This window comes from Dipteris shenzhenensis, chromosome 20 (genome assembly GCF_047967505.1).
Source record: "Dipteris shenzhenensis isolate YYH24624 ecotype China chromosome 20, Dip_SZ_1.0, whole genome shotgun sequence".
NCBI classification, from domain to species: domain Eukaryota; kingdom Viridiplantae; phylum Streptophyta; class Polypodiopsida; order Gleicheniales; family Dipteridaceae; genus Dipteris; species Dipteris shenzhenensis.
This window is the reverse complement of record NC_141615.1, coordinates 25,153,331-25,178,095: the sequence shown is the minus strand read 5'-3', so window position 1 is coordinate 25,178,095 and position 24,765 is coordinate 25,153,331. Positions and strand designations below refer to the sequence as shown.

The 24,765-nt window shown below is 48.4% G+C and overlaps 2 protein-coding genes across 2 annotated transcripts in view; one reads left to right on the top strand and one right to left on the bottom strand.

The window, feature by feature from the left end:
* The window catches only part of PFT1 (phytochrome and flowering time regulatory protein (PFT1)), a 135,327-nt gene that overhangs the window by 58,362 nt on the left and 52,200 nt on the right, over positions 1 to 24,765 (bottom strand). The window contains exons 7-8 of the mRNA XM_087391566.1: positions 2,022 to 2,253; positions 1,838 to 1,899 (exon numbers count right to left, since the gene is read on the bottom strand). Coding sequence (XP_087247692.1) covers positions 1,838 to 1,899; positions 2,022 to 2,253 — 294 coding nt within the window. The remainder of the gene's footprint in view (positions 1 to 1,837; positions 1,900 to 2,021; positions 2,254 to 24,765) is intronic.
* Positions 16,919 to 18,076, top strand: LOC147889452 (uncharacterized). The gene has a single exon (XM_087391972.1). It carries the CDS (start codon positions 16,919 to 16,921, stop codon positions 18,074 to 18,076), a length of 1,158 nt encoding a protein of 385 aa, XP_087248098.1.

Below are 24,765 nucleotides of genomic sequence, written 5' to 3'. Positions count from 1 at the left end.
CTCTTTACATCAGAGAGACCAAGGTCCGATGGGGAGGCCACCATGTACCCCACAACTAAAAGAAGTAGAAGATCTTCTGTGGCAGGATGTTGGCCAGCAGCCAAGAGCAAAACCTAACAAACACCTCGTGCAACACCTCCCATTCCAACCAGTCTCTCCTGTGAGGGGGCTCAGCCCAAAGGAAAGCAGCTAGCTGCAGATGCCTACCAATGTGGGTGATATACAAGGAGAAAGGCATCCACACTCTCCACACAATTTGCCCTACCTAGGCAGGCCACAACCACTCAACAAGGACTTTTCTACAAAGCCTTTGACAGTTGGGTTAACCACCATAACTCACTTAAACCCCGCAATGTTAAACACCAAAACCCATGCATAATTGGATGTATTTACGACAATGAGCTTACATCAAACCACTCTGTGGCCTCAGTACACTCAAGCTAGGACATAACAAGGATAGGGCGCCACATACAATTGGCTGGTACAGGATGGACTGATTTGAGGTGCCCCTATTAGATTTCTGGTGGCATTTCTAGTAGTTCAGATAGATATTCTAAGGGCATTCCTTAAAGAGGGGGGGACATTAAATACTTTTCTTTAATTCCTAACTCACTAAGCGACCCAATTGGATAGTGGTTAGCAATCAACAGAGTTCTTGCACAGTATCACATGCGCCTGTAGCTGGAGAAGAGCTTGTAAGGCTGCCAGGCTGCCAGCAAGGTCTTCATTGATATTGTGAGTCGTGACTGGTCAATTTTTTGTGCACAGCTGCTTATTGGAGGTCTTGGAAGCATCACATAAGCCTGCAAAAGAAGAGACCTAGTCACTGCTTGTGAGGGTGTCAGGCTACACCAAGGTTTGCAGAGGCATCGCAACACTGTTTCAGTCTTCCACTGGCCAAATCTTGTTTAGGGTGCAGCAGTCTTTTACCTGGATCCACCCCTTCATTTGAAAGAACACCTGATGCCATAAGCCTTCGTCGCTCAAGGAGCAGGAAAAAAAAATCACACTCAAGACAGATCACTTTAGTTTACTGCCCAGGAAACAATATACACTCTTGCAGCATGAAAAATCAAAGGTAAGCTATTGGAGGGGTAAAACTGGGTCCTCATGCTCAGCAGCAGACTGGTCACACATGTTCATGTACATTTAAATGCAAGATGTTATGTGTTCAACAATTGTGGCATCACGTGGACTAATCTCCATTGGCACGCCTTTCTCCACTATGCTCCTTCCTGGGCTTGCAGGATGAATTTTCACCCGGCATGGCTTTTGAACTTGTTCTCTAGGATGTAACCAGCATTGTATTTTGTATCTTCCCTTGAAAAAGAGTCTTTCAAAAGGAAAGATATACACAGGCTTTTATTAAATCCCGAGAGGCCAGAAAAAAGGGTAAACAAGCAGAAACTCGTATGTTTTGCTTATATAATTTCTCGTACCAAAAGCCTTTCAAGTCACCACCATGTTATTTGATTAGTCAATCATGTCTCATATCAATCCACTCTTACCAAGGAAGGGCCTTTCAATACATCAATATGTGATTAAAAAGGGGAAGATATTTTGCACAGAATATATTACCTGGTTCTAAACATATTTAATAACCAAGTACAGAGGAATTAACGAAGAAACTGACTTTCAACCCAGACCTCGTCCAACCATTAGTGACAAATTTCACCTCCTTGCAAACCCAGTTTCATTTTGAAGTTTACCTAGAAATTTAAAAAGTGCTACTGCTCACTGAGAAGAATGTTCAGAATGCATGCCACTTCCTAAATGCTTCCTTCAGGGTTTTAATTGCATTAGCTTTATTGACCAGATATGAAAAACACATGCGCACCGTTTTCACAGTAACTGCAGGAATCACTCCATTAGTTGTGCCCTGACGCCCAGCAACAATCCCTACAGCCAATAAATACTACTCAAATTCGTATCAATTTCTGCAAAATAAAATGAATAAGTCTAAGGTTCAGGAAATACAGCAGAGGTGATGCCAGCATACATGATGCCAGCTCTCCACGTACCTGAAGTAGCAGCTGTAGCTCTGGCATTGACTGCAGCTGCTTGTGCTGCTATAGATGTTGATGTTAGAGATGAAGGTTCGATCTTAGGCAAGGACACTGAAGGCATAGCATTTGATGAACCACCAGTGCGACTTAGTGACAGTCGTGCCTCCATAAAACCTTCTGACAAAAGTACCATGTGGTGAGGATGTTTTGGTACATCTACGGGTGAATCTCGTGCATTTCGCTTAGCCTGTTACAATAAAAGGTCATATCATCTTAAGACTGACGATGAACAAACTCGAAGAGAACACACACAAAATTTCAATCAGAAAACTTTCATGCTCTGTGTGTGTGTGTGTGTGTGTGTGTGTCTAAGAGAGAGAGAGAGAGAGAGTTTATGAAAGTCTTTGGGCAGCCACAGGGTCTTTGAGACTGAAAAAACCAGATACAATGAGCTGAATGGGTGGAGCCTCTAAGCGGGCATCTGCACCCAAGACAAGCACAACATAAGCATAAAAACACTAGTACAAATTGTTTGGAAGCTGTGGTGTAGGCATCATTGTGGGTCCTCTGTGTGCGTGAAAAGAGAGAGAGAGAGAGAGAGAGAGATTAACGTCCACGGGAGACCTCGCGGGCCTATGGGACAAAGTGCACAGAAAAGCGAACTCATACAAGCCTCAGTGGGTTGAAGCAAAAGGTACGCTAGGACCCTTGCTGAGTACTAATCTATCCTATCTAATCTATGCTAACAGAATCATAATCATAATCATAATCATATCAATCAATCTATCCAAGCGCTGGGACGAAACCGAAGCCTAGTACAATGATGGCTCTCTGGTGGGCTGCAAAAATATCTCGTATCTGCGTCTGTCGAGCTGTCTCGCGCTGCGGTGGGGGGCGCAGTCTCCTCGCTCTCTAGACTCTCTGGGCTATGTCTAGAGTGACCCCTCGTCTCTGTCGGTCTCCCCTGAGGAAAGCTGTGATAGGTCGGACCTCAATAGAGTACTCTGGGGGTTCTCTGTTGTGCACATGCGGCCTCTGCGCCCCTATCTCGGCGGTACTGTGCCGGCTGTCATCCAGACTGCTAGCTCCTCTTCCTCCACTCCACTATGTCCGAGGGCTGACTCAAATGTATAGAAGTCTGTGACGTGCAGCTGTGCCCGGTCACCCTCTATGTCCTATAGTGGTCTGACCATCCCCTGCTGCTCTCTGATCTATCGTAGAAGCGCCTCCCTGTCTCGCCGCATCTCCATCAGATAAATCCCGATATAGACCTGGTCATGGAAATGGATTAGTCGTGACGAAGGACTGAAGCCATTCCCCTCTAGGTAGAGAGAGTGGTAGCGCACCCGAATCTCGTAGTAGGCTGAGCAAACACAAAGAAAATGCTCCTCTGTCTCAACCGCCCCCAGCGTACATAGCGTGCAGACCCGCTACTCTCTAGGTATACCCGTTGCTCTCCCAGCCTCAATCCTCAGTTGATGGGATGAAACCCGCATCTGACCAATGGCAATCCTCACTGCATGAGAACTCCTCTATCTCGAGATACTGAGGTTTGATAATGAATCCCTCCTCTGATGCTCTCAGGAAGTGGTCGCAATAAAACTGCGTCTTGGTGAGGAGTTCCTGGTCCTCCCCCAAAGTCCGGGATGTGTGAAGCTGGAGGAGGTCTAACTGTATAATACGGTTGATCTCATCTCATGGGATCAACTCAGGAGGTGCATCCATGCTGTACTGAAAGGGGGGAAGCCTATCCATCTGGATACCGTGTCTAGCAAGCCATGTAGATATGCATGCGTACCATGTGTCTGCCCCGCTCTCTGTGAGTCGTCTGGATGACTCTAGGGCCAACCTCGGAAGTCTCCAATGGGATAAGTCCCACACTCTGTGGATAAAAGTCATTGTCTGAAAGATGGCATCAACCTTGAGAGGTGTCATGGCGAACTCTACCTGTACTATCTCATGTGGAACTGAGGGCTTACATCGGATCATCCTGGATCCCATCGTCACCTATAGCCGCTCGAAGCTCCTCCAATTTGTCCTCGGAAGATCGCACCCCCAGAAAGGTGTTGCATACAAGACAGTCGGCCGCACTAGTGTGTCGAAAAGCCAGCCCTTCGTCGGTGGATCCTGGAAGTGCCCCTAGAAACACTGCCGCTCTAGTCTAGCCAAAGCACTACGCCCTCGTGTGAGTCGTGCGTGGACTGCATGTTTCATCGTGAAGATGGGTCCTGTGAAGACTGCTCCCAAATATGTGTATCACTACACTATCTTCACTATCAAAGAGAGAGAGAGAGAGAGAGAGAGAGAGAGAGAGAGAGAGAGAGAGAGAAAGATATATTAACGTCCGTAGGAGGCCTCGCGGGCCTATGGGACAAAGTACGGAATCAATAACTCATACACACCACTGTGGGCCAGGGCAAAGGGCTCACTAAGGCCCTTGCTAACTACTAAAATGCTATACTAGTACAAAATAGCAAAAAAGTAGCAAAATAGCATGAGGTGGCATGAAAATATCAAGTGCTCAGAGCTAGAGAAGAGGGGGAAGAAAAGGAAGGGAGGGGGGGAGTGCAACGGAAATGAACAGGAATGAAGAGAGAGAAAGAAAGAAAGAAAGAAAGTTTATTAAAGTCTTCGGGAGACCGTGAAGGTCTATGAGACTAAAGATAACTGATACAATGAGCATAACGGTGGTGGTCTCAAAACGGGCCAACCAACCGTTTCTACAAAAAAAGAGGTTATGAAGGACTATGTGTCTAGTCCTGATACAAAAAATATGTGTCTACCTCCAGATGATACAAAGAAGAACGGGGGGGCACAAAAAAGTGGGGAAGAGGGGGGAGATACAGTATACATGTGCAGGTGGTGATCGTCAAAGACCAATCATAGAGGGGCCGTCAAATGGGAAGTTGGAAAAAACCCTGCGATAGATGATTGGCCTCTGACGTCACGCGGCCTAGTCGAGCTCGGTCGTCGGGGGCGGCGGGTGGCCCTGTGGATGAGGGCAACGGTAACCCCAGTGGGGCGGGCCGAGAGCAGAGACGAGATGTCATGGACTTGGATGTGTGAATCTGTCCGCTGACGCAGCTATCGTGACTCTGGCTCTAGCTCACGTCCGCGTCGTCGGCTAGACTGAGAAGAGGTATCGTGTGGCTGAAAGAAGTCAGTGATAGGCCGCTGGATATCCTCACGCTGTGTGTGCTGCTCGTGTCGCCGTGCTCGGAGAGAAGTATCTCGGTGGCAGGTCATCTCATGTAAGAAAGCGGCAAGGCACCGCTGATCCGGGAATTGTAGCATGTGTGAGAGGGAGCCGAATCCGTTGCGGAAGAGGCAGTGGTATCGGCCTCGAATGCCATAATAGATAGGACATCTGAAAGCAAAATGCTCCTCCGACTCGATCTCTTGTAAGTCGCAAAGTGGGCAAAGGCGGTCCTCTCGTGGGATACCCTCTGCGCGTCTACTCTCGATCCGTAATCGGTGTGACGAGACCCTAAACTGACCGAGGGAGATCCGGAGCGCATGTGGTAGATGAAGTTGTGTGTAACCCGGAGGTGTGATGAAGCCCTCCTGTGAGATCTGGAGGCAGTGTCGGCGGTAGAAGTCGAGACCTCCTGGTCAGTGGGGGAGAGAGGAGATGATGGAGCGTCGAGGCTGTACTGAAAAGGAGGCAACCGGTCTAAGTCGAGGCCCAGTCGGGTGAACCAACTGGAAAGACGACTATACCAGCATCGCTGATCCCCATCAACGGATAAGGCCATAGAGGAGGATAGGGCTAACCAAGGTAGGCAGAGGCAACCGTCCGCGGAGGAGCCAAAATCCCTGACTCTGTGGAGGTAGGTGATAGCCTGAAAAGCCGCATCAAGCTGTAGGGGTGAGGCGCCGAACTCTGCTAGAATGATCTGGTGTGGTACCGATGGTTTGCTACGGATCATCCGAGCAAACATCAGTATCTGCAGGCGCTCAACTCGAGCCCACTCTGTGTCTGAAAGATCGACTCCCCACCAAGGGCTACCATACATGCCTGCTGGGCGGACCAAAGAATCAAAAAGGAGAGACTTGGTCCGCGGGTCCTGGAAGTGGGAGTGGTAGCACTGTCGCTCCAGCCTGGCAAGAGCGGCGTATCCCCGGCTGATCCTGGCCTGCATGACCGGGCGCATCGTGAAGATCGGGCCTGAGAAGACAACGCCCAAGTATGTGTAGGAGTCAACTATCTCAACACGGTCGCCGACGAAGAGGAACTGCTCTCGGTGCATAGCGGGCCTGGAAGTGTTGAAGATCATCACCTTGGTTTTCCCAAGGTTGACCTTCAAGTCATGTGTATCACAGAAGGCCTAAAGTCCATCCAAGTGTCGCTGAAGACCAGTAGCAGAAGAGGATAGTAGTACTACATCGTCTGTGTATAGGAGAATCTGGATGGCAGTCCCCGCAAGAGAGCAGCCTGCACCTCCGAGTGTCCTGATGGTGGTCTCGAGCTCGTCGATGTAGAGGCCAAATAGAGTCGGTGACAAGGGACATCCTTGTTTGACTCCGATAGTGCTCGTGATCTCTGGGGTCCAGCTGCTGCCAATCCTGACCTGCCCCATCACCCGCTCATAGAGAGCTACTACTGCCCAGATAATCACCGAGTCGTAGCCTAACTCCTGCAGACGTCTGATGAGTCGGGCGCGGGGAACGGTGTCGAATGCCTTGCGAAAATCCACAAAGCAACAATATACTCTCTGTCTCCTGTGTCTGGCCTCCTCAATGATCCCTCTAAGTGTAAATGTGATCGTAAGTCAAGTGATCCATCCTGAAGCCGGCCTGTCCGGGCGGATGCCCTGAGCCCCTGTATCTCTGCGCGAGCACTGACCTCGCCATCTAACACTGATGCATAGATCTTGGACATAACATGTCCAACCATGATGGTCCTGTAATTCCCTGGATCCATGGGATCTCCTACTTTGTGGATGGGTGTGATAGTGTTCAGGGTCCAGGCTCTGGGGAACCCGTGACAGACAGCTTCATTGAACAGCGTTGCCAGGATGGGGGCTAGAGTTTTGATGCCGTAGGCAACAAACTCTGTGCATAGGCCCTCATGATCCTTAGCTCGACCGTTATGAAGCTTATGTGCTGCGTGGGTGACTCCCTGGGTTGTGAAGAGGATACAAGAAACGGGGCGGGGGGTGGCTGAGAGGTCGGGGGGGGCTGATCAGGGATATCATAGAGTGTGCGTGCGTAGGTGTGCCAGAGGGAAGTGTCCGTGAGGGGGGAGGGGGATCGGCGTTCTAGGAATTTCCTCCAAAAATCCTTGGAGTTGCTACTAAACAGAATGTTCAGTAGCGTATCCTCATTCTGGCGCAGGAAGGCTAGCTTCTTGCGACGGACTAGTCGACGATAATCCCTGGTGAGACGTGGGTTGGCCCTAGCGTTTCGATGGGTTGTGAGTCGGAGTGTGCGGTGTAATGCTTTGCACTCGTCATCATACCATCTGTTGCAAGGGGTAGAGCCAGCGGGTGGAGGGCGGGTGGACCGGGCAGTGGAAGGAAAGATGTGGCGGGCTGCATTGTGAAGGGAGTGGGTGATAAGGGTGGATCGGTGATCTAGAGAGGGTATGGTGCCTATGTGTCTGAGGAGGGAGGCTAGGTGGGCTGAGTAATCAGGTGAGAGGTTATGATCGAAGTGTATATCATGATAGGTAGTATAGTGCGGGGTGTGGCTGGGAGGGGCTCGGGACGCAAGTATATGAAAGAAAAGGTAAGTGTGATCGGCTCCTGGGGGTAAGGGTGCAGTGCGGAAGTCAGTGATCTATGGGGCTAAAGCAGGAGATCCCAGAATATAGTCGACGACACTGGCTCCTCCGCCATGTGGGAAACATGTGAAACCAGAGAAGGCAGGCCACCGATCTAGTCCATTGTAGATGACCAAATCATGTATACGTCCAAGGTCCAAAAGAGCCTACCCATACCCAGTAATAGGAGCGCGACTGTCAGCCGAGGAGCGAGGGAAGCCCGAGTCCTCTGTGTCCATCTCAGGTAATAGGACCGGATCTGAGTGGAAATCCAGGAGTGATGTCTGACGTGCACCTGTCCTTGCGTTGAAATCCCCAACTAGGAGGACCTCTCCGCGTCTGGAGAACTCCACAATGTCTGAGTAGAGATCTAGATAGGGGGATACCCCCGTGCCCTCGCGAAGCATCCGTGCGACATGTGACGTCTCAGGAGGAAAATAGCAGACTGTAATAAAGAGGTCGCGTGTGGAGGGGCGTCGGAATCGGAGCCATAGGTAACGGGCATGGGCATCCCGTCTAACCACAGATGTCAAGCTCGTGAGCGCTGAGCGAAGGAGTACTGCAACTCCGCCTGGCCCTCGGACCCCCCCAGTATATCTGGTCTCCCCACGGAATACTGACTCCCAGGCATAGCCACTGACCAAGGGGAGAGGGCGCTCGGGGCTCTCATGTGTCTCTGTATAGAAAGTGATGTCGCGTCCAGTGTATGACTCTGAGAAGTTCCCAGGGTCAGACCAGAGGGTACCATTACAGTTCCATACGGTGCATGCCAAGGGTACTGTGTGCTGAGTCTGAGTCTCATAGACCATGTCTCCCTATTTGGGGGGGGAGTCTGCTACCATGTCTGGTGTACCTGGTGGGGCTCGGCCGCAGGGGCCAACTAACAGGCGGCCATCTCGGACGACAGCCCACTTCCCCTCCTGACAGGCTACATCTCGCTACTGAAGCAGGGTGCGCCGCTCTTCCACCTGCATAGGTGTGAGATCCTCATCCATGAAGATAGTAGGGTGGTCCCGTAGTGTAGCACGCTGCCTGAGTGCTGCAAGTCGAGCCTGAGTATCCTTGAATCGGATGATGAGTGGCTGTGGGCGCGTGGGATCCCGTCCTGTGCGCCATGCATGCTCGATCCCATGCTCGACGAGGCCGAGGGTAGAGGTCACAAAAGCAGTCGCGTCCGCTAAGGGGGTGAGTGAATCTGCGCGGGGGATACCTCGTACTCGGATGTTGAGAGCCTTACTGGCCCTCTGTTCCTGCTCGGCGATGGTGGCTGAGACTGCTGCTTTGGGTGCCCGTCTCGCAACGTCCACCCATCTGGTAGTCTCCGCAATAGCAGTCTGGATAGTAGCGATCCGCTCCTCTACCTCTGGTGTAGTGCGCGGGGCCGCTGTGACTGTAGCAGTGAGAGAGAATCTCCTGACGGAGGTGAGTGATCTCCTGGCGCATGCTCTGAATAAGCTGGTCTTGTGCTATGGTGTGATCCCGTAGTCCATGTAGCTCCGCAAAGATGTAATCTATCGTCTCAGGTGGGACCCGGGGAGGTGCGAACTTGGACATGGCGTATGGCTGTGGAGGCGTGGGCGATAGGCTAGCTGTATATGGCAGAGGAGTGGAGAAAGGCTACTGGGTGAGGGGAAGGGGGGACATAAGAGTGGTGGAGACAGAAGGAAGCTGTGTGGGGGATGAGGGACTGTGACCCTCTCCTATGGGGGGCAGGCTGAGTGGTACAGTGGTGGGGGGGGCAGTGATTGGAGTAGAGATGATGGTTATGGGAGAAAGAACTGCATTGGTGTCCATTGCACCCGATGTTTTCAGGGCTGGTTGGCTATCAATTGCTAATCCACTCCTCGAGATGCGCTTTGTGATCTCTCCCACAATTGGCTTCGGAGACTATTTGGGTTTGTGGGCCATTGTAGGACTTGTTCAAGTGCACGATTTCCAGGGGAGGAAGATCTTGTGCAGCATTGCTGTAGGGGTGCGCAGGCCTGCGCAAGGCCAGTGGCAAGCCAAGGCTTGCAGCAGACAAGGGCTCTCAGACCACGGGAAGGCTGCGGGAGGGTGTGGGGCAGAGGCTACGGGAGGGGGGGGTGGTGCAGAGGCTCTGGGAGGGGGGGGAGTAGAGTGGAGCTACGGGAGGAGGGGGGCAGAGTGGAGCTACGGGGGGGCAGAGTAGAGCTACACGAGGGGGGGGGGACTGAGCGACGAGGGGGGGGGCGAGCGACGAGGGAGGGGGAGGCGGAGCGACGAGGGGGAGGGGGCTGAGCGATGGGGGAGGGTAGCGGGAGGGAGGGTAGCAGCAGGAGGGAGGGGGCAGCGAGGGGGCGTCGAGGGGGCAGCGAGGGGGCGTCGAGGGAGGGTAGCGGGAGGTGTAGCGGGGGCGTCGAAGGAGGGCAGCGAGGGGGCGTCGAGGGAGGGCAGCGAGGAGGCGTCGAGGGAGGGCAGCGAGGGGGCGGCAAGGGGGCGTCGAGGGGGCAGCGAGGGGGCGTCGAGGGAGGGTAGCGGGAGGTGTAGCGGGGGGCGTCGAGGGAGGGCAGCGAGGGGGCGTCGAGGGAGGGTAGCGAGGGGGCGTCGAGGGGCAGCGAGGGGGCGTCGAGGGGCAGCGGGGGGGCGTCGAGGGCAGCGAGGGGGGGCGTCGAGAGCAGGTGCCGAGGGCAGCGAGGGGGCGTCGAGGGTAGCGGGGGGGCGTCGAGGGCAGCGGGGGGGCTTAGGGAGACTTAGGGAGAGAGAGGCTAGAAGAGGAAGAAGGCTAGAAGAGAGAGAGAGAGAGAGAGAGAGAGAGAGAGAGAGAGAGAGAGAGAGACGACCTCACACACACCAAACAAGAAACAAAGAAAGAAAGAAAGTTTATTAAATTCTGCTAAAGACCGATGGGTCTATGAGACTGATAGAAAACCTGATACAGTGAGCAAAAGGGTGGAGCTACTAAGCAAGCATCCTAAACCCATGCTAGAACATAGTCATCTCTGGCAACATCATCCACATAATAGATGCAATCTGATCCAGTGCAATACAATACAATGCAGCATACACAAGGAAAGCATAAGGCATCAAGGCACATCCGATGATCGACTGGGCAATGTAGGCAAGAAGCCCATGGTAGATCGTTGTTTAGTGTCTAGAGGAGTATCCCGTCGTGCCCTCCTGGCGACTACTCTATGCCTGACAAGTGCCACAGTAACCTCTGTCGAGCGTATCCAATAGATGAAATGTCGGCTACTATAATATGTGTGTTTGTCCTCTATCGAATGTGTCGTGTCTCGACCTCAGGGTCTCTACCACTCCTGCTATCTATCGTCGGGGTGGCAATGTGCTCTGGCAAGAAGAACTATGTGATAATGCTCTGGGCTGGCCAGACAAGACCTCCCGCCCATCTTCGTGACCTAATGAGATGCTCTCTATGTCGGACCGCCTCGTGAACGAAGGCGGCAAGAGGCACCACATTGAGAGACCAAACACAAATGAGGGGAGGGGCCTAAGTCAGTCAACATACAAGGAAGGCTGACCAACCTGCTGCTGCAGCCTTGGCTCTAGGCCCGACCAGGCTGCACCACTTGGCCGACCCTCTCCTACCTCATATTAAGACTGCTGCACAGCCATAGGGGCAGGCTACCATGGCCCAAAGAGATGGCCACGCAAGCCCTACACCTGGCCTGCCCAAAGCGCCTCACAATAGAGCTGATACTTGACAGCAAGAAGGCCTAGATGGACCCCCAAGTGGATCCCTCTCTACCCTACTCTACCCTCACGGGGGCAGGCACACCCACAACAAGGCCCTCTCTCCAAACTGTCCTAACCTCACGAGGGGCGGGCACACCCACTAGCAAAGGCCCTCACTCTCTATAGTGACATCAGGAGATGTTGACCTCCAACACCCCCTCTCAACTCCTAGATGAAACACAGACAGCGAGGAGCTAGGTGTGCCACTGAAACAACTAGAGGAATCCTTCGTGTGATGCTCCATCGATGAAGAGTGCCACAGGTATTATCGAAGAGGTCCCCTCTTGGCATGAACCGCCTTAGCACGATCACTGGGTGCTAGATACACTCCTTTGGTCCGGTATTGGTACAATAAATAATCTAGTACAACAATCCAACTGCTGGTACTAGTACATCAAACATAAGGTACATGAACAATAATCCAACTAATATTGCCCCCGGTGCAAGGTCTGCTTCCCTGCATGGGCGCATGTATCTCACAGTTACATAGCCCCTTCTCGGATCTAAACTGGCGCCAAATTGATGAACCTTAGTGCTCCAATGACAATGGGCATATAACAACTCACAATGAACAATCAACTGTGTCTAGATTCCCGCACCGGCAATCTGTCGACCCATCCGGATCTCCAGCAATAACACAACACTAGAAGACCCCCTTTAGATCTGCCAAGTGTTGTAACATCCAAACAAAAGACATTGGTAACAAACTGCCACCTGAGTCAGCGCGAACAACTCCTCATGGCCCAAGGTCCTGCCTGAAAGCCTACCTCGATCAAAGACTCCCTTCCTACTGCACCTTTCTGGCAGGTACCACTGCCACAAACAAGCAAGCAATCCTCCGCCTATATCCGCAAGCCTGGTGGCAACGCATCCTACCACGTGCTACTAGAAGGTTGGAGAATATGTCCTAGCGGCCATAACGGTGCCTTGTAGGGTACTCGCCCCCTCATCGCTCCTCACTGCTGCCAATAATGATCTTTTTTGCCACATTGGTTATATGTACAATGTACATGACACCTTGAGTGCTTCCCATTCCTCAACTGTCTTAGAGTGCCAACTATCTAACCTAAAGTCCTGAGTCAACTGAATGACACAAGTCCTGCCATCTGCCAAAAAGATCCCTGGGGGAGTCTCTGCCTTGGGGATATCAGGTTGAGTTCTTTTTAGTTTTACACCAACTGCCAGTCAGCGTTGGTCTCGGGCAGTTTGCCCATCTCCTTTTGGCCTCGGGCTCAATTAGCTGGGTTGGCGAGGCTTGTACTTGAAAATGTTGCCACTTGGTTCAGAGAACAACGTTATCCCTTTATCGATTTAAAGTGCTTCCGCCTATGGATGGTAAACTTCCTTTGAATGGCAAACTACCAAGGCCATGCCTAAGTTTGTGACCGCAGGCTTAATGAGTGTGAAGCTCTTTTAGGCCCTTGGGAAATCATGGTATTCCTTCGTTTTGCAAAGCTTGTCCCTTCGATTCCTTGATCATTGATACCTCCCCTCGATGTCGTCACAACTATTTATGCAAGGGTGGGGGTGGTTGCACTACTTCCATCCTTTTTGCTCAAATGCCAAAGCCTCAAGCTGACTCTCATAGGTACGATCTACAAACGTCTCCTCCTGGTCAAGCACCATCGGGACCAGGTCCTCCCAAGCCAACGCATTCATCTTTCCACTTGTTATCAAGGACGAAAAGAAGGCACCATACTGAGAGGATAATTGGGACGGTAGAGTTATGGCCATGCCTCGAACAATATATGCTTCCCCACCTCGAGGATTTCTTGCTGAAATTCATGTTACTTGTTGATGTGCTCCCGCATCGATGAAGACTTCTTGGGATCCAACAATCTCATTTGGACTTCCACGAAAACCCTCTTCATGGGAGAGGTTCCGTTGTAAAGGGACGCGAACTACTCCTAGATACCCTTGGCCACCGTCATGTGCTTCACATGATTAATCACTTGAGGAGTACATACCCTTACATTGACACGGTCCCAAAGCTGAGACACGGTCTCTCCTTATGCTCCAGGATGCCAAGGTTGGACACAATGGGATCGGGCCTGGCAACTCCCACTAAAATGAAGTCTACTGGATCATACGACTGTAACACAAAGATCCATCATGACTAGCCAAACTCCGTAATTGAGTCCATTCAATTGACGGTTGATTGGAAATGTGGCAAAACTGGAATTTTTGTCTTGCTCTCTGCCATCTCGGACAAGGTTACCATGCTGGAGTGAAGAGGGAATGAAATTGAAAAGAGAGGGTGGATGGGATAGAAGGAGAGAAGGGGATGGACGGAAAGAAGGGGAGAAGAGGGCTGGATGTGGTGATGAAGAGACTATGAGCCTACAAGACCTTTACACCTTGCTGTCCCGCCCTTCAGAAAACCTCCCTTCGAATCTAAAAACACCCTTCAAAGTCTGTGTACCTTCCTTGACTCCCAGACAGTCCAGACCTCACACAATCCTCCTCACAAACACCTCGGAACAACAGCCCTAATCCTCCTCTGTGTGTGCTGGCTCAACACTCCCTCAACACCTCGGGTCTCTAGCCAACCGTGGCTGTGATACCATGTGAGAAGTGCAGTGGAAATGAACAGGAGTAAAGAGAGAGACGCAACTCAAACAAAAAAGGAGAGAGAGAGAGATGAGAAAGAAAGGAAAAGAAAGAAAGATGTATTAACGTCCACGGGAGGCCTCGCGGGCCTATGGGACAAAGTGCAAAGTACACCAAAGGAAAAACTCATACAAGCCTCAATGGGCTGGAGCAAAGGGCACGCTAAGACCCTTGCTGAGTACTATGCTGAAATAAAGAGCTCAATAGCTCGAGAAAAATCAAGTACAAAACATATGCTATCCAAAATAGGCTACAAGCTGGGACTCAGAGAAACTGCAAGTGATCTCAGGGAAAACCCCCAAAGTGGTGGGGAAACACCTTTGCTATAGAAGACTGCTCAAGAGCTCACAACACTGCTCAAGTGGCACCACACTGAGATACCAAACACAAATTGGGAGGGAAGGCTATATATAGCCCCAGCCCCCTTAGTCGGTCAGCATACAAAGAGGGCCGACCCCTCCTGCTCTACATAAGGGGCTGCCTAGCAGCCTTAGGTCCCCTGCTCCAAACAGGCCGACTACCCTAGGTAGCTGAGTCCTGACCATCTGCTGCTCCATATGGAGGCTGCCAGACTGCTCAACAAAGGGCTGCAGCCTTGGCTCCAGGCCTGACTAGGCTGCATCGCCTGGCCGATCCTCTCCTGCCAGGCTGCCTCATATGAAGGCTACTACACAGCCATAGGGGCAGACTACCACCCAAAGAGATGGCCACGCAGGCCCTACACCTGACCTGCCCAGTGCACCTCACAATGGGGCTTATTCATGGCAGCAAGCGGGCCCAGATGGACCCCCAAGTGGATCCCTCTCTACCCTAGTCTACCCTCGCGGGGGCAGACACACCCAAAACAAGGCCCTCTCTCCGAGCTGTCCTAGCCTCACGAGGGGCTCGGGCACACCCACAAGCAAAGGCCCTCAGTCTCTACAGCGACATCAGGAGATGTAGACCTCCAACCAAAGAGGCTTATGAAACTACAACAAGATACGTCAAGTGATCTAGACCTCTCATGATCGGGGGAACTAGAGATGCTAGTTGCCTTAGACTACAAAACTCATGAGTGGGAAACAGCAATACACTAAAAGTGTGTCCACTCTCAGATAATCTCACATGAATCATATGTGAGATAAGCATTGTGCACTAGGACGAGACCCACACATTTCATAGAGCTGAAAATTTGAGACTAAAATCTAAAAGAAATAATGCAGAAAGCTGACAAAGTCTCACTTTAACATCGTATGTGGGCACTGAAGTACCATGAATGTTAATTGAGAGACAAGCCAATGTATAAAAGCTTTCATTTGAAGATGACACAAGAAACAAAACAATTATCTAAGTTCACACTAAAGTTATTTGAGAGACACCATTGTGCCCACTCTTTGATACGAGGCCGGCATAGCAAACAATTACCAAGGTGTAGGGAAATTCTGAAGCATAAATTGACTAGTTTCCAACTCCAAAACCATCTCCAAAGATTCAATATACCTTGTAAGACTAAAATATATCCAATCTTACAAATAATTAATTTTTTTGATTAAATGAGCAAAAGAACAAAGGAGAGAAAAAAAAAAGAGACAAGGGAAAAAGGCGGCTTGTAAGAGACATCAAAACCATCTCCAAAGATTCAATATACCTCTTAAGACTAAAATATATCCAATCTTACAAATAATAATTTTTTTGATGATTAAATGAGCAAAAGAAGTTAGAACAAAGGAGAGGGAAATAAAAAGAGACGAGGGAAAAAGGCGGCTTGTAAGAGACATCAAACAACACTACAAGTAAAAGATAAAATTATACATATATATATATATATATAGAGCAATAACTTAATAAGCAAAGTTATGTTTATGTTATCATCCATACTCAAGCATAACCTACCATCTGGGTTTGAAAAGATTCCAAAGGCCCTTGGGTCAATACAATGCTTACTAAGCTACAAAATACAAACCCAAACAACAAAAACTATGACAACGAAAAGGAAGATAACAAAGAAGAAAAACAGAAAGAGAGAGAAAGAAAAGAAAGAAAGAAATTTTATTAAAGTCTTCGGAAGACCGATGCGTCTATGAGATTGTGAAAATCCTGATACAAACGAGCTATGAGGGTGGAGCTACTAAACGAGCATCCACACCAATGCGGAATGCAAAAATTCAGAATGGTAGTACTAAGTACTAAGTACAACATAGTCATGTCACTGGTCAACTACATATCAATCTCATCATCATCATCAACAGGACATCAAGGTGGATGAGGTAAATGAAGCATGGAATCGGCGATAGAGTGATGTCGACCACTCGAGGGTGCGGCCCGATGACATCTCCTGGTCATAGCTCTGCACCAAACCAAGGCTACAGTAACCCCTGTCGGCCGGGCTCCAACGCTAAACATGGAGGGAATATCCCCAAGTGTGATCTGCGCGTCAACCCTCTATTGGAGCTGTCGAGTCACTGGCTCTGGGTCACGATCATGTCGAGGCCTCATCTCGTGGAGGTCCAAGTGATATGGCAGAAAGAACTCCGTGATAGAACTCTGAGAGGAGTCTGCCAAGGAAGAAGAAGTCTGCTCCTGCCTCCGTGATTGGAGTATCCTCTCGCGGTACCTGACTACCTCATGAATGAAGCCTGCCAAGCATCTCTGATCTGGATAGGAGAGAAATCAGGACAAAACCCCATAGCTATCTCTGAAGAGGCAGTAGAAACGCCCTCGGATCTCTAAGAGAGAGAGAAGAGATTATATGTAAAGATATTTATTAAAAACAAAAGAAACACCCACGCTAACACAAGGAAACAAAAGATAAACCAATGCCAACACAAGAAACAACAAAACACCAATGCAAATAGGAGGAAATTATGTTTTAATCTTTAACATTTATTTTTATATATTTATAAAATTGTGTGTGTGTGTGTGTGTGTGTTTTTATGGTCATTGGTCTACTGATCATTGGGTGGTTGTCATTGGCAGATTTGTAGGGAAGATACCTGGCTGTCCTTTCTCTACTGCTCTGATACTTGACTCGAAACAAGTACTTTCTAAGGTCAAATGGGCTCCTGATAATTGCTCGGGAACAAACTCAATGAGAAAAGAAAGTATTCATTGGAGTGCCATCTTTGACATTCCGCTCGCTCTACAGGAACCTGTTCGGGCATACAATCTCGTGAAATTGGGAATTAGATACATACATGATGTGGTAGATGATCAGGGATATGTCTTATCTTTTCCTCAGGCCACTGCTTTCTATGCATTGGGAATGCATCATAGGTCTATATGGAAGAAAATTGCTGATTTATTACATCCTTTTCTACCTGTTCCTCCTGTGGCTGACACAGACAGGCTTACGGATTGGCAATTGCAACCCTCTGCTACATGCACTCATCCTGTTCCTCTTCCTGTCTTAACCTCCATCAAAGCCTATAGGCTTCTTCAGCCCGCTCCATGGATTCAGCAATATGCTAATTCTCTGTGGCATATAAGGAAGCCCCTCTCATGGTGGCGGAAGAATCTCAGGATGTTATGGAAGTGTAAAATGTCATTGAAACAAAGACTTTTTCTTTGGAGATGTGTGACAGGTACATTGTCAGTGGGGGTCACACTTGCTAAACGTCGCATTGCACCATCCACATGTTTAAGATGTCAGGCTCCTTTAGAGACTGTTATTCATTTGCTTTGGCACTGCCCGTGTACTAAGATCCTCCTCAGGAGAATTTCAGATTATCTTCGGATCCGTTTCCCGAGTCACAGATTTGGGAAACATTTCTGGCTCTTTGGCAAATTTATGAAGTCTTTGTCTCAATACTCACTATTTCTCTCTTGGGTGCGATATTGGGCTCTTTGGACAATCTGGAGTGAGCATAATTTGGCATACTTGGGTTGGCAGATTCACAAGTCATATGAATCTTTCCGAGCCTCATTGCGGCAATCCTTATATGATGCCTGCCATGAGGGTGATATGGATGCTTCTTGCATAGAGCTTTTCTTTTTATGTTTTTGATCTTTGGGATACTCTCCATTTCGGAGACCTCCCATCATGTAAATTTATGACCATATAAATATATGCACTGGATATTACCCAAAAAAAAAAGTGTGTGTGTGTTTTTATCTTCGTATGTCACTCAAGCAATCACTCTATGATTGATTGTCTGTTAAGCAGATAGACTATGCTGTCTACTTGTCTTATACTGAGATTTTCTGATTTTGTATTGGCTGATCTCTGCTTTAGAAACAGTCTTTTTGTAATTTAAAGCTACATGGATTTCACTATATAAAAATGTGTGTGTGTGTGTGTGTGTGGTGTGTGTGTGCGGGGGTTTTCATCCACTACAGTGACCGGAGTTTCATCTTTTATTTGTTTGGACTCGCTATTGGGCACTTTGGATGTTATGCTCTAGCCGAGATAGCATGACCTCGGAAAGATCGGTGGGCATTTTCTCTTAGATGACCGACTTCTGTAATATTTAATGTGCGTAAATAAAATGGTCAAGAGAAGTAACTGCCAAGGTCCTAGGTGAGGGTAAAATGGCATTGACTAGGTGGTTCTGTGTGCTAAGGCCTAGGTGCACCTAAATGTGCAATAATGCCAAGGGGCAAATGGTTTTAATGTGCCCAAGAGAGGGGTAAATGGTGTACCAAGAAAAGGGCTAAAATGATGACATGTGGCAGAGGGAACCATCTAGGGAGATGTGGGTCTTGTGGATATGCATGAGGAAAAAGAAAATACGTATCAGGTGAAAACTGCGATCCACGAGAGTAAGGCTGGGTGGAATAACCAATGCCATCGCCCGTGATAGAAAATGCGAGACAAGAGAATCAGCTTAGGTTTGTTTCACTTGGTATCAGAGCGCAAGGGAGGAGATCAAGAGAGATGATCTCGATCGTCGAAGGACCAGAGCGCCAAATTAACGGAGAGTCCATGCGACGTGACGACGACCTTCGTGGTGGGCTGATGACGTACGGCTAGTACCTGACGGGATCGATGCTGATCTAGTTAATGGGTGGTGGTACGTGACGACGAGGAGGCTGATTCCAGGCAGAATAGCGTGGTGGTTGACTTTGTTGCGAGGGAGGCCTTCGACGAGCGGAACAGATGGGCGACGTGCTGCGATAGCATGGCGCACCCTCTACGGACGGGCCTTGCGGGGTAGTGGTTATGCCAGAAACTAAGCCTACAGGGATTCTGTCAATTAATGAATTGCAGGCCTAGACCTCCCTGGTGGATGGACGACGTACAGATGAGCGGGGCGATGACCTGCGTAGTATACCCGTCGTGACGAATTGGAAGGGCCAGAATAAAGCCGCAGTTGCAGGCCATATATTTACAAGTTTAATTCTGAGCGCAGTTGGCAGTAAATGCTTTTGACGTGACAGATTTGCGCACAGAAAAAAAAAATAAGGCACGCGATCTTCTGAAGGAAGCGAGAGGCACAGGAAATATCAATTTTTTTCCTCGAGCTTGCCTCAAGAACGGAACGCGCATACTCAGTCTGCGTGGAGCTTCCAGGGAGCACTTTTTTCTCCTTTATACAAATTTTGAGTTGCAGTCGATTCGTTATGTGCAGCAAAGGCTGTCGTTTATTAATTCTACATAACAAAAGGGAAATCTGGGGAAAAAAAAAAAGTCTATTTTCCCTTGTGAAACTATGGAGGCAGAAGGACAAAATTCTAGAGTGAATCCTAGTGAGTCTAGAGCACGGTCTACACAACAAATGTCCCATCACACAACACCTACTCTGGTCGGTAGGATTTCGGTATTAGAAGATGCTTTACAACAAATTATGAACCAGCAGCTTCAGATGAATGCTGGTCAGAATGAGATTAGGGAGATGGTGCAAGCCTTGTCGGCTAGACCATCTAGAATTGATAAGGGCAAAGCTCCAGCAGAGCCAGAGCCCAGTATACATTCATCAGAGCGTGCGAGGGTCAAGGTGCCCAATATTGCCAACTATAGACCGGAGAAGTACGCTGGTCGGATGACCGAGCGCAGTTCTGATGTGATCGAGGTTTGGTTACACAAGTGGGAAGAAGCCTTCGCCATTTGTGAAATCAGATCTGATCTAAAGAAAATCTGTGAGGTCACTCACCTGTTTATTGAGGCAGCGGATAGATGGTGGATAAAGCAACAGAAAGATCAAGTTGCTCCTACCACCTGGGGAGGGTTTAATCCACCTAATGAAGAGTCCCGAGCTTGGGATGCTTATAGAAACCTTCGTCAGAGGAGTCTGTCGGTGGCAGAGTACACTGACAAATTCAGGGAATGTGTTATGAAAATAACAGACCCTCTCCCTATGTCGGTTCAGTTAAAAGACTATACCTATGGACTGACCGACAAGATTAAAATAGAAGTTCGGGCTAAATATGTGACTACATTAGATGAATCTATTGCAGTATCCCTGAACTATGAGGATGCCATAGGCAGATCTAGCGGATTTGTGCAGGCAGGGACTCAGTATGAGTACCCGAGAAAAGGGGGATTCCAGAGGAAATGGACTTCAAAGGCAAGTGTCTCGCAGCCAAGTGGCCAAACCAAGCAGGTGAAGCCGGTTGAGGGACTAGCAAAAACGAGTACCACCGTTGGGGTGAAAAGGAAAATAACTCCAATGGCAGCCCGGGCTTGGTCAAAGTCCTCGTTGACCCCTGAACAAAAAGAGAAAGCTAGAAAAGAAGGATTGTGCTTCGGCTGCCTTCAACGACATTAGTGGAAAGATTGTCCACTGAATAAAGACCGTCGCACGGCCAATATGATAATATCTGAATGCGATGCGGAAATGCAGGAGAGTCCCAATGCGGAACATATGTAGATGCAATTGACGGGACCCTCTCAGAGGTTAGTACCTGTGTTGTTAAGTGTGTTATGTTACTTAGTAAGCGGTGCACCTGATAACATCCTTTCAAAGCCCGCAGCAACGAGATATACGGTTTTCGATGAGCCCGAGTTGATTAAAATGAAAGGGCAAGTAGCCAGTCAATGATGTGATAGTGTTGTTTGACTCAGCGTCAACACACAATGTAATCAACTCCAAGCTGATTAAGAGGCTCAAGTTGAAAACTAGTCTGTCTGACTATGCTTATACAGTCAGGATGGCGGACAGAAGTTCAACTGAAGTATGGGACCAAAGGGTTACCAAGTTGGAACTTCGAATTCAGGACTATGTTGAGAAGCTGGACTTTGAATTGACCAGACTTGCTCACGCAGATATAGCCCTAGGCATGGCTTGGCATTTTCGAAAAAATCCAGCCATTGATTGGAAGAAGCATATTTACCAGTTCAAGATGAACGGGGTAGAATATGTTTTGCGAGGTGAAAAGGATTTACCTCGAGGACCACTGATTTCAGCCATGGAAATTCGGAGGACTCCGAGAGAGTTTCTGTGTCTGTGTATAGCATCGGTAGAGTCGATTGATGATGCATCGGCTAGCACTGAGGCTACCCAAGATGGGAAAATGGCCGAGTTGGCTAAAGAGATATCAGAGAAGTTCTCTGAATGTTTTAGGGATGAACTACCTTATGGGTTACCTCCAGAGCGGAAAGTTCAGCATAAGATTGAACTGATCCCGGGGGCAGAACCTGTAAATAGACCTCCCTATAGAATGAGTTTTACTGAAGAGGCGGAGGTGCGTAGACAACTGGAAGAATACCTCAAGTTGGGGCAGATTCAACCAAGTTTCTCACCTTTTGCTTCTCCAGTGATATTAAAGAAGAAAAAGGATGATACGTTTCGCCTCTGTATAGATTACAGAGCATTGAATAATATCACTGTTAAGCACAGGTATCCGATGGCTTGGATTGATGACTTGCTAGATGCATTGCATGGAGCCGTGATTTTCAGCAAGATAGATCTTAAGTGTGGCTACCATCAGATCCGGATTAGAGCCGAGGATGTGCATAAAACCGCTTTCAGAAGCAGGTTTGGTCATTATGAGTTTTTGGTAATGCCCTTCGAACTTACCAATGCTCCAGCGACATTCGTCATGCTTATGAACGATTTACTACATCCGTATATCGGAAAGATCGTAGTACATTTTATTGACGATATCCTGATATTCAGTAAAAGTATTACTGAGCATTGTGAACACTTAAGAGTAGTGTTCAGTACTTTGAGGAAAGCCAGTCTTTATGTAAATCAAAAGAAAACTATACTATGTATGGTTAGGCTTGAATATTTAGGGTTCATAATTACTCCACAGGGGGTAGAAATGGATCCGAAGAAAGTGGCTGCGATACTAACTTGGCCAATCTCTCAGAGCCTGACTGCGTTGCGATCATTCTTGGGATTTGTCCAGTTTTATAGAAGGCATATCAAAGGATATTCCAGAATAGTATCGCCATTGACTGATCTGACCTCAGATAAAGTACCTTTTATTTGGGGACAGAATCAACAAGAAAGTTTTAACACCATAAAACAAGCTGTGGTCACAGGACCAGTGTTAAAAATAGTTGATCCCCAGAAACCGTTGTTCCTGGAAACCGATGCAAGTGGCATTGCGGTAGAGGCAGTTCTTCTTCAAGAGGGAAGGCCAGTAGCCTTTGAAAGCAAGAAGCTTTCTCCCTCTCAAAAAATTGGCCAACTCATGAATTAGAGTTGTATGCAGTTATCCATGCTTTGAAAACATGGAGGCATTATTTGTATGGTTCAGAGTTTTATGTGGATGTGGATCATGATACTCTGAAACATTTTAGTAAACAGCCTGACTTGAGGGGCCGCCAAGCTAGGTGGGCAGAGCTCATGCACGAGTTTAATTTAACGATTCGGTACCCAAGAGGAAAAGATAATAAGGTGGCTGATGCGTTGTCTCGCATTATGCACAACCTGAGTTTCACGGTATTAGAGAGTGCTCTAATGACCGAGATTAGAGAAACTCAAAAGGCAGACGAGTTTGTCTAGAGCTTATGGCCTAAGGCTCATGTGTTAAAACCCGGGGAAAATGAGAGGGATGCCCTGGCATCCAGAAAAGGCCAAACTTATGCAAGATATACCATAAGGGATGGTATGCTAGAAAGAAATGGCAAGGTTGTAGTACCTAGTCAGAATGATCTCAGGCAGAGAGTCATTCGACAGTGCCATGATAGCCCGTGTGCGAGACATCCACGAGTCGAGAAGACATATGATCTCGTGAAGCGAGATTTCTTTTGGCCAAAGATCAAAAAGCATATTCATGAATATGTGACACGGTGTTTCTCGTGTCAGGTAAGCAAGGCCGAGCGGGTGAAGCCACCCGGACTTTTACAGCCCTTGGAGATACCACTAAGTGAGTGGGAGAGCATTTCCATGGACTTTATTGTAGGGCTGCCTACGACACAAGGAGGGTATGATTCTATCCTTGTGGTGGTTGATCGTCTAACCAAGATGGCTCACTTCATTCCGACTAGAGAGTCTGATAGTGCCCCGCAAGTAGCGGATTTGTTTATTAGACATATATTTCGTCTGCATGGATTGCCTAGATCCATAGTGTCAGACAGAGATGTCAGATTTACCAGTCATTTTTGGACAGCGGTATTTGAGACACTAAGGACTGAGTTGGGAATGAGTAGTGGGGATCATCCTGAGATGGATGGTCAGACGGAGAGAGTCAACCAGACTTTAGAGGATATGCTGAGGGCATATGTGTCATTGAGGCAACATACATGGGACAAGTGGTTGCCATTGTTGGAGTTTGCCTACAATGATAGAAAACATTCCTCTACAGGGTTCAGTCTGTTTGAGCTGAACTATGGTTATAGACCAGCAAATCCAACTATAGTTGGAGTACCTCAAAAAGTGCCTAGTGCCGCGAACTTTGTGGTTCAGATGCGGGAGATGCTAGCACTTGCGAGGGCTAATATCCGCCAAGCTATGGATAGAGCCAAGGTGTATGCGAATGAAAACCGGTCTATAAGAGTATTTAAGGAAGGAGAAAAAGTTTTTCTCAGAGTTCCTTCGCTATCAAAGTCGTTGACTTCATGAGAGTGTGCTAAGTTATCACCTCGATACTGTGGGCCGTGGTTAATTCTAAAAAGAATAGGCAAGGTAGCCTATAAATTAGAATTACCACCATGGTGTAAGGTGCACCCAGTGTTTCATGTTTCTCATTTAAAGAAATTTTTGCATATTGGTGACTCACTAATCGAAGGTGTGGTTTTGTTTCAGGAGATAGAGGATAATGCAAGACGCAAACCAACAAGAATCCTGGACCGAGGAACAATGCAAATACGAAATCGGAAGATACCCACGGTGTTGGTTGCATGGCATGGTCAGCCTCTATCGGAAGCTACCTGGGAATCCATATACCAGTTACGGAGAGTGTTCCCAGATTTCATCATCGAGGACGCTGATGCTTGAAGAGGGAAGGAATGTTATGCTCTAGCCGAGATAGCATGACCTCGGAAAGATCGGTGGGCATTTTCTCTTAGATGACCGACTTCTGTAATATTTAATGTGCGTAAATAAAATGGTCAAGAGAAAAAACTGCCAAGGTCCTAGGTGAGGGTGAAATGCCATTGACTAGGTGGTTCTGTGTGCTAAGGCCTAGGTGCACCTAAATGTGCAATAATGCCAAGGGGCAAATGGTTTTAATGTGCCCCAAGAGAGGGGTAAATGGTGTACCAAGAAAAGGGCTAAAATGATGACATGTGGCAGAGGGAACCATCTAGGGAGATGTGGGTCTTGTGGATATGCATGAGGAAAAAGAAAATATGTATCAGGTGAA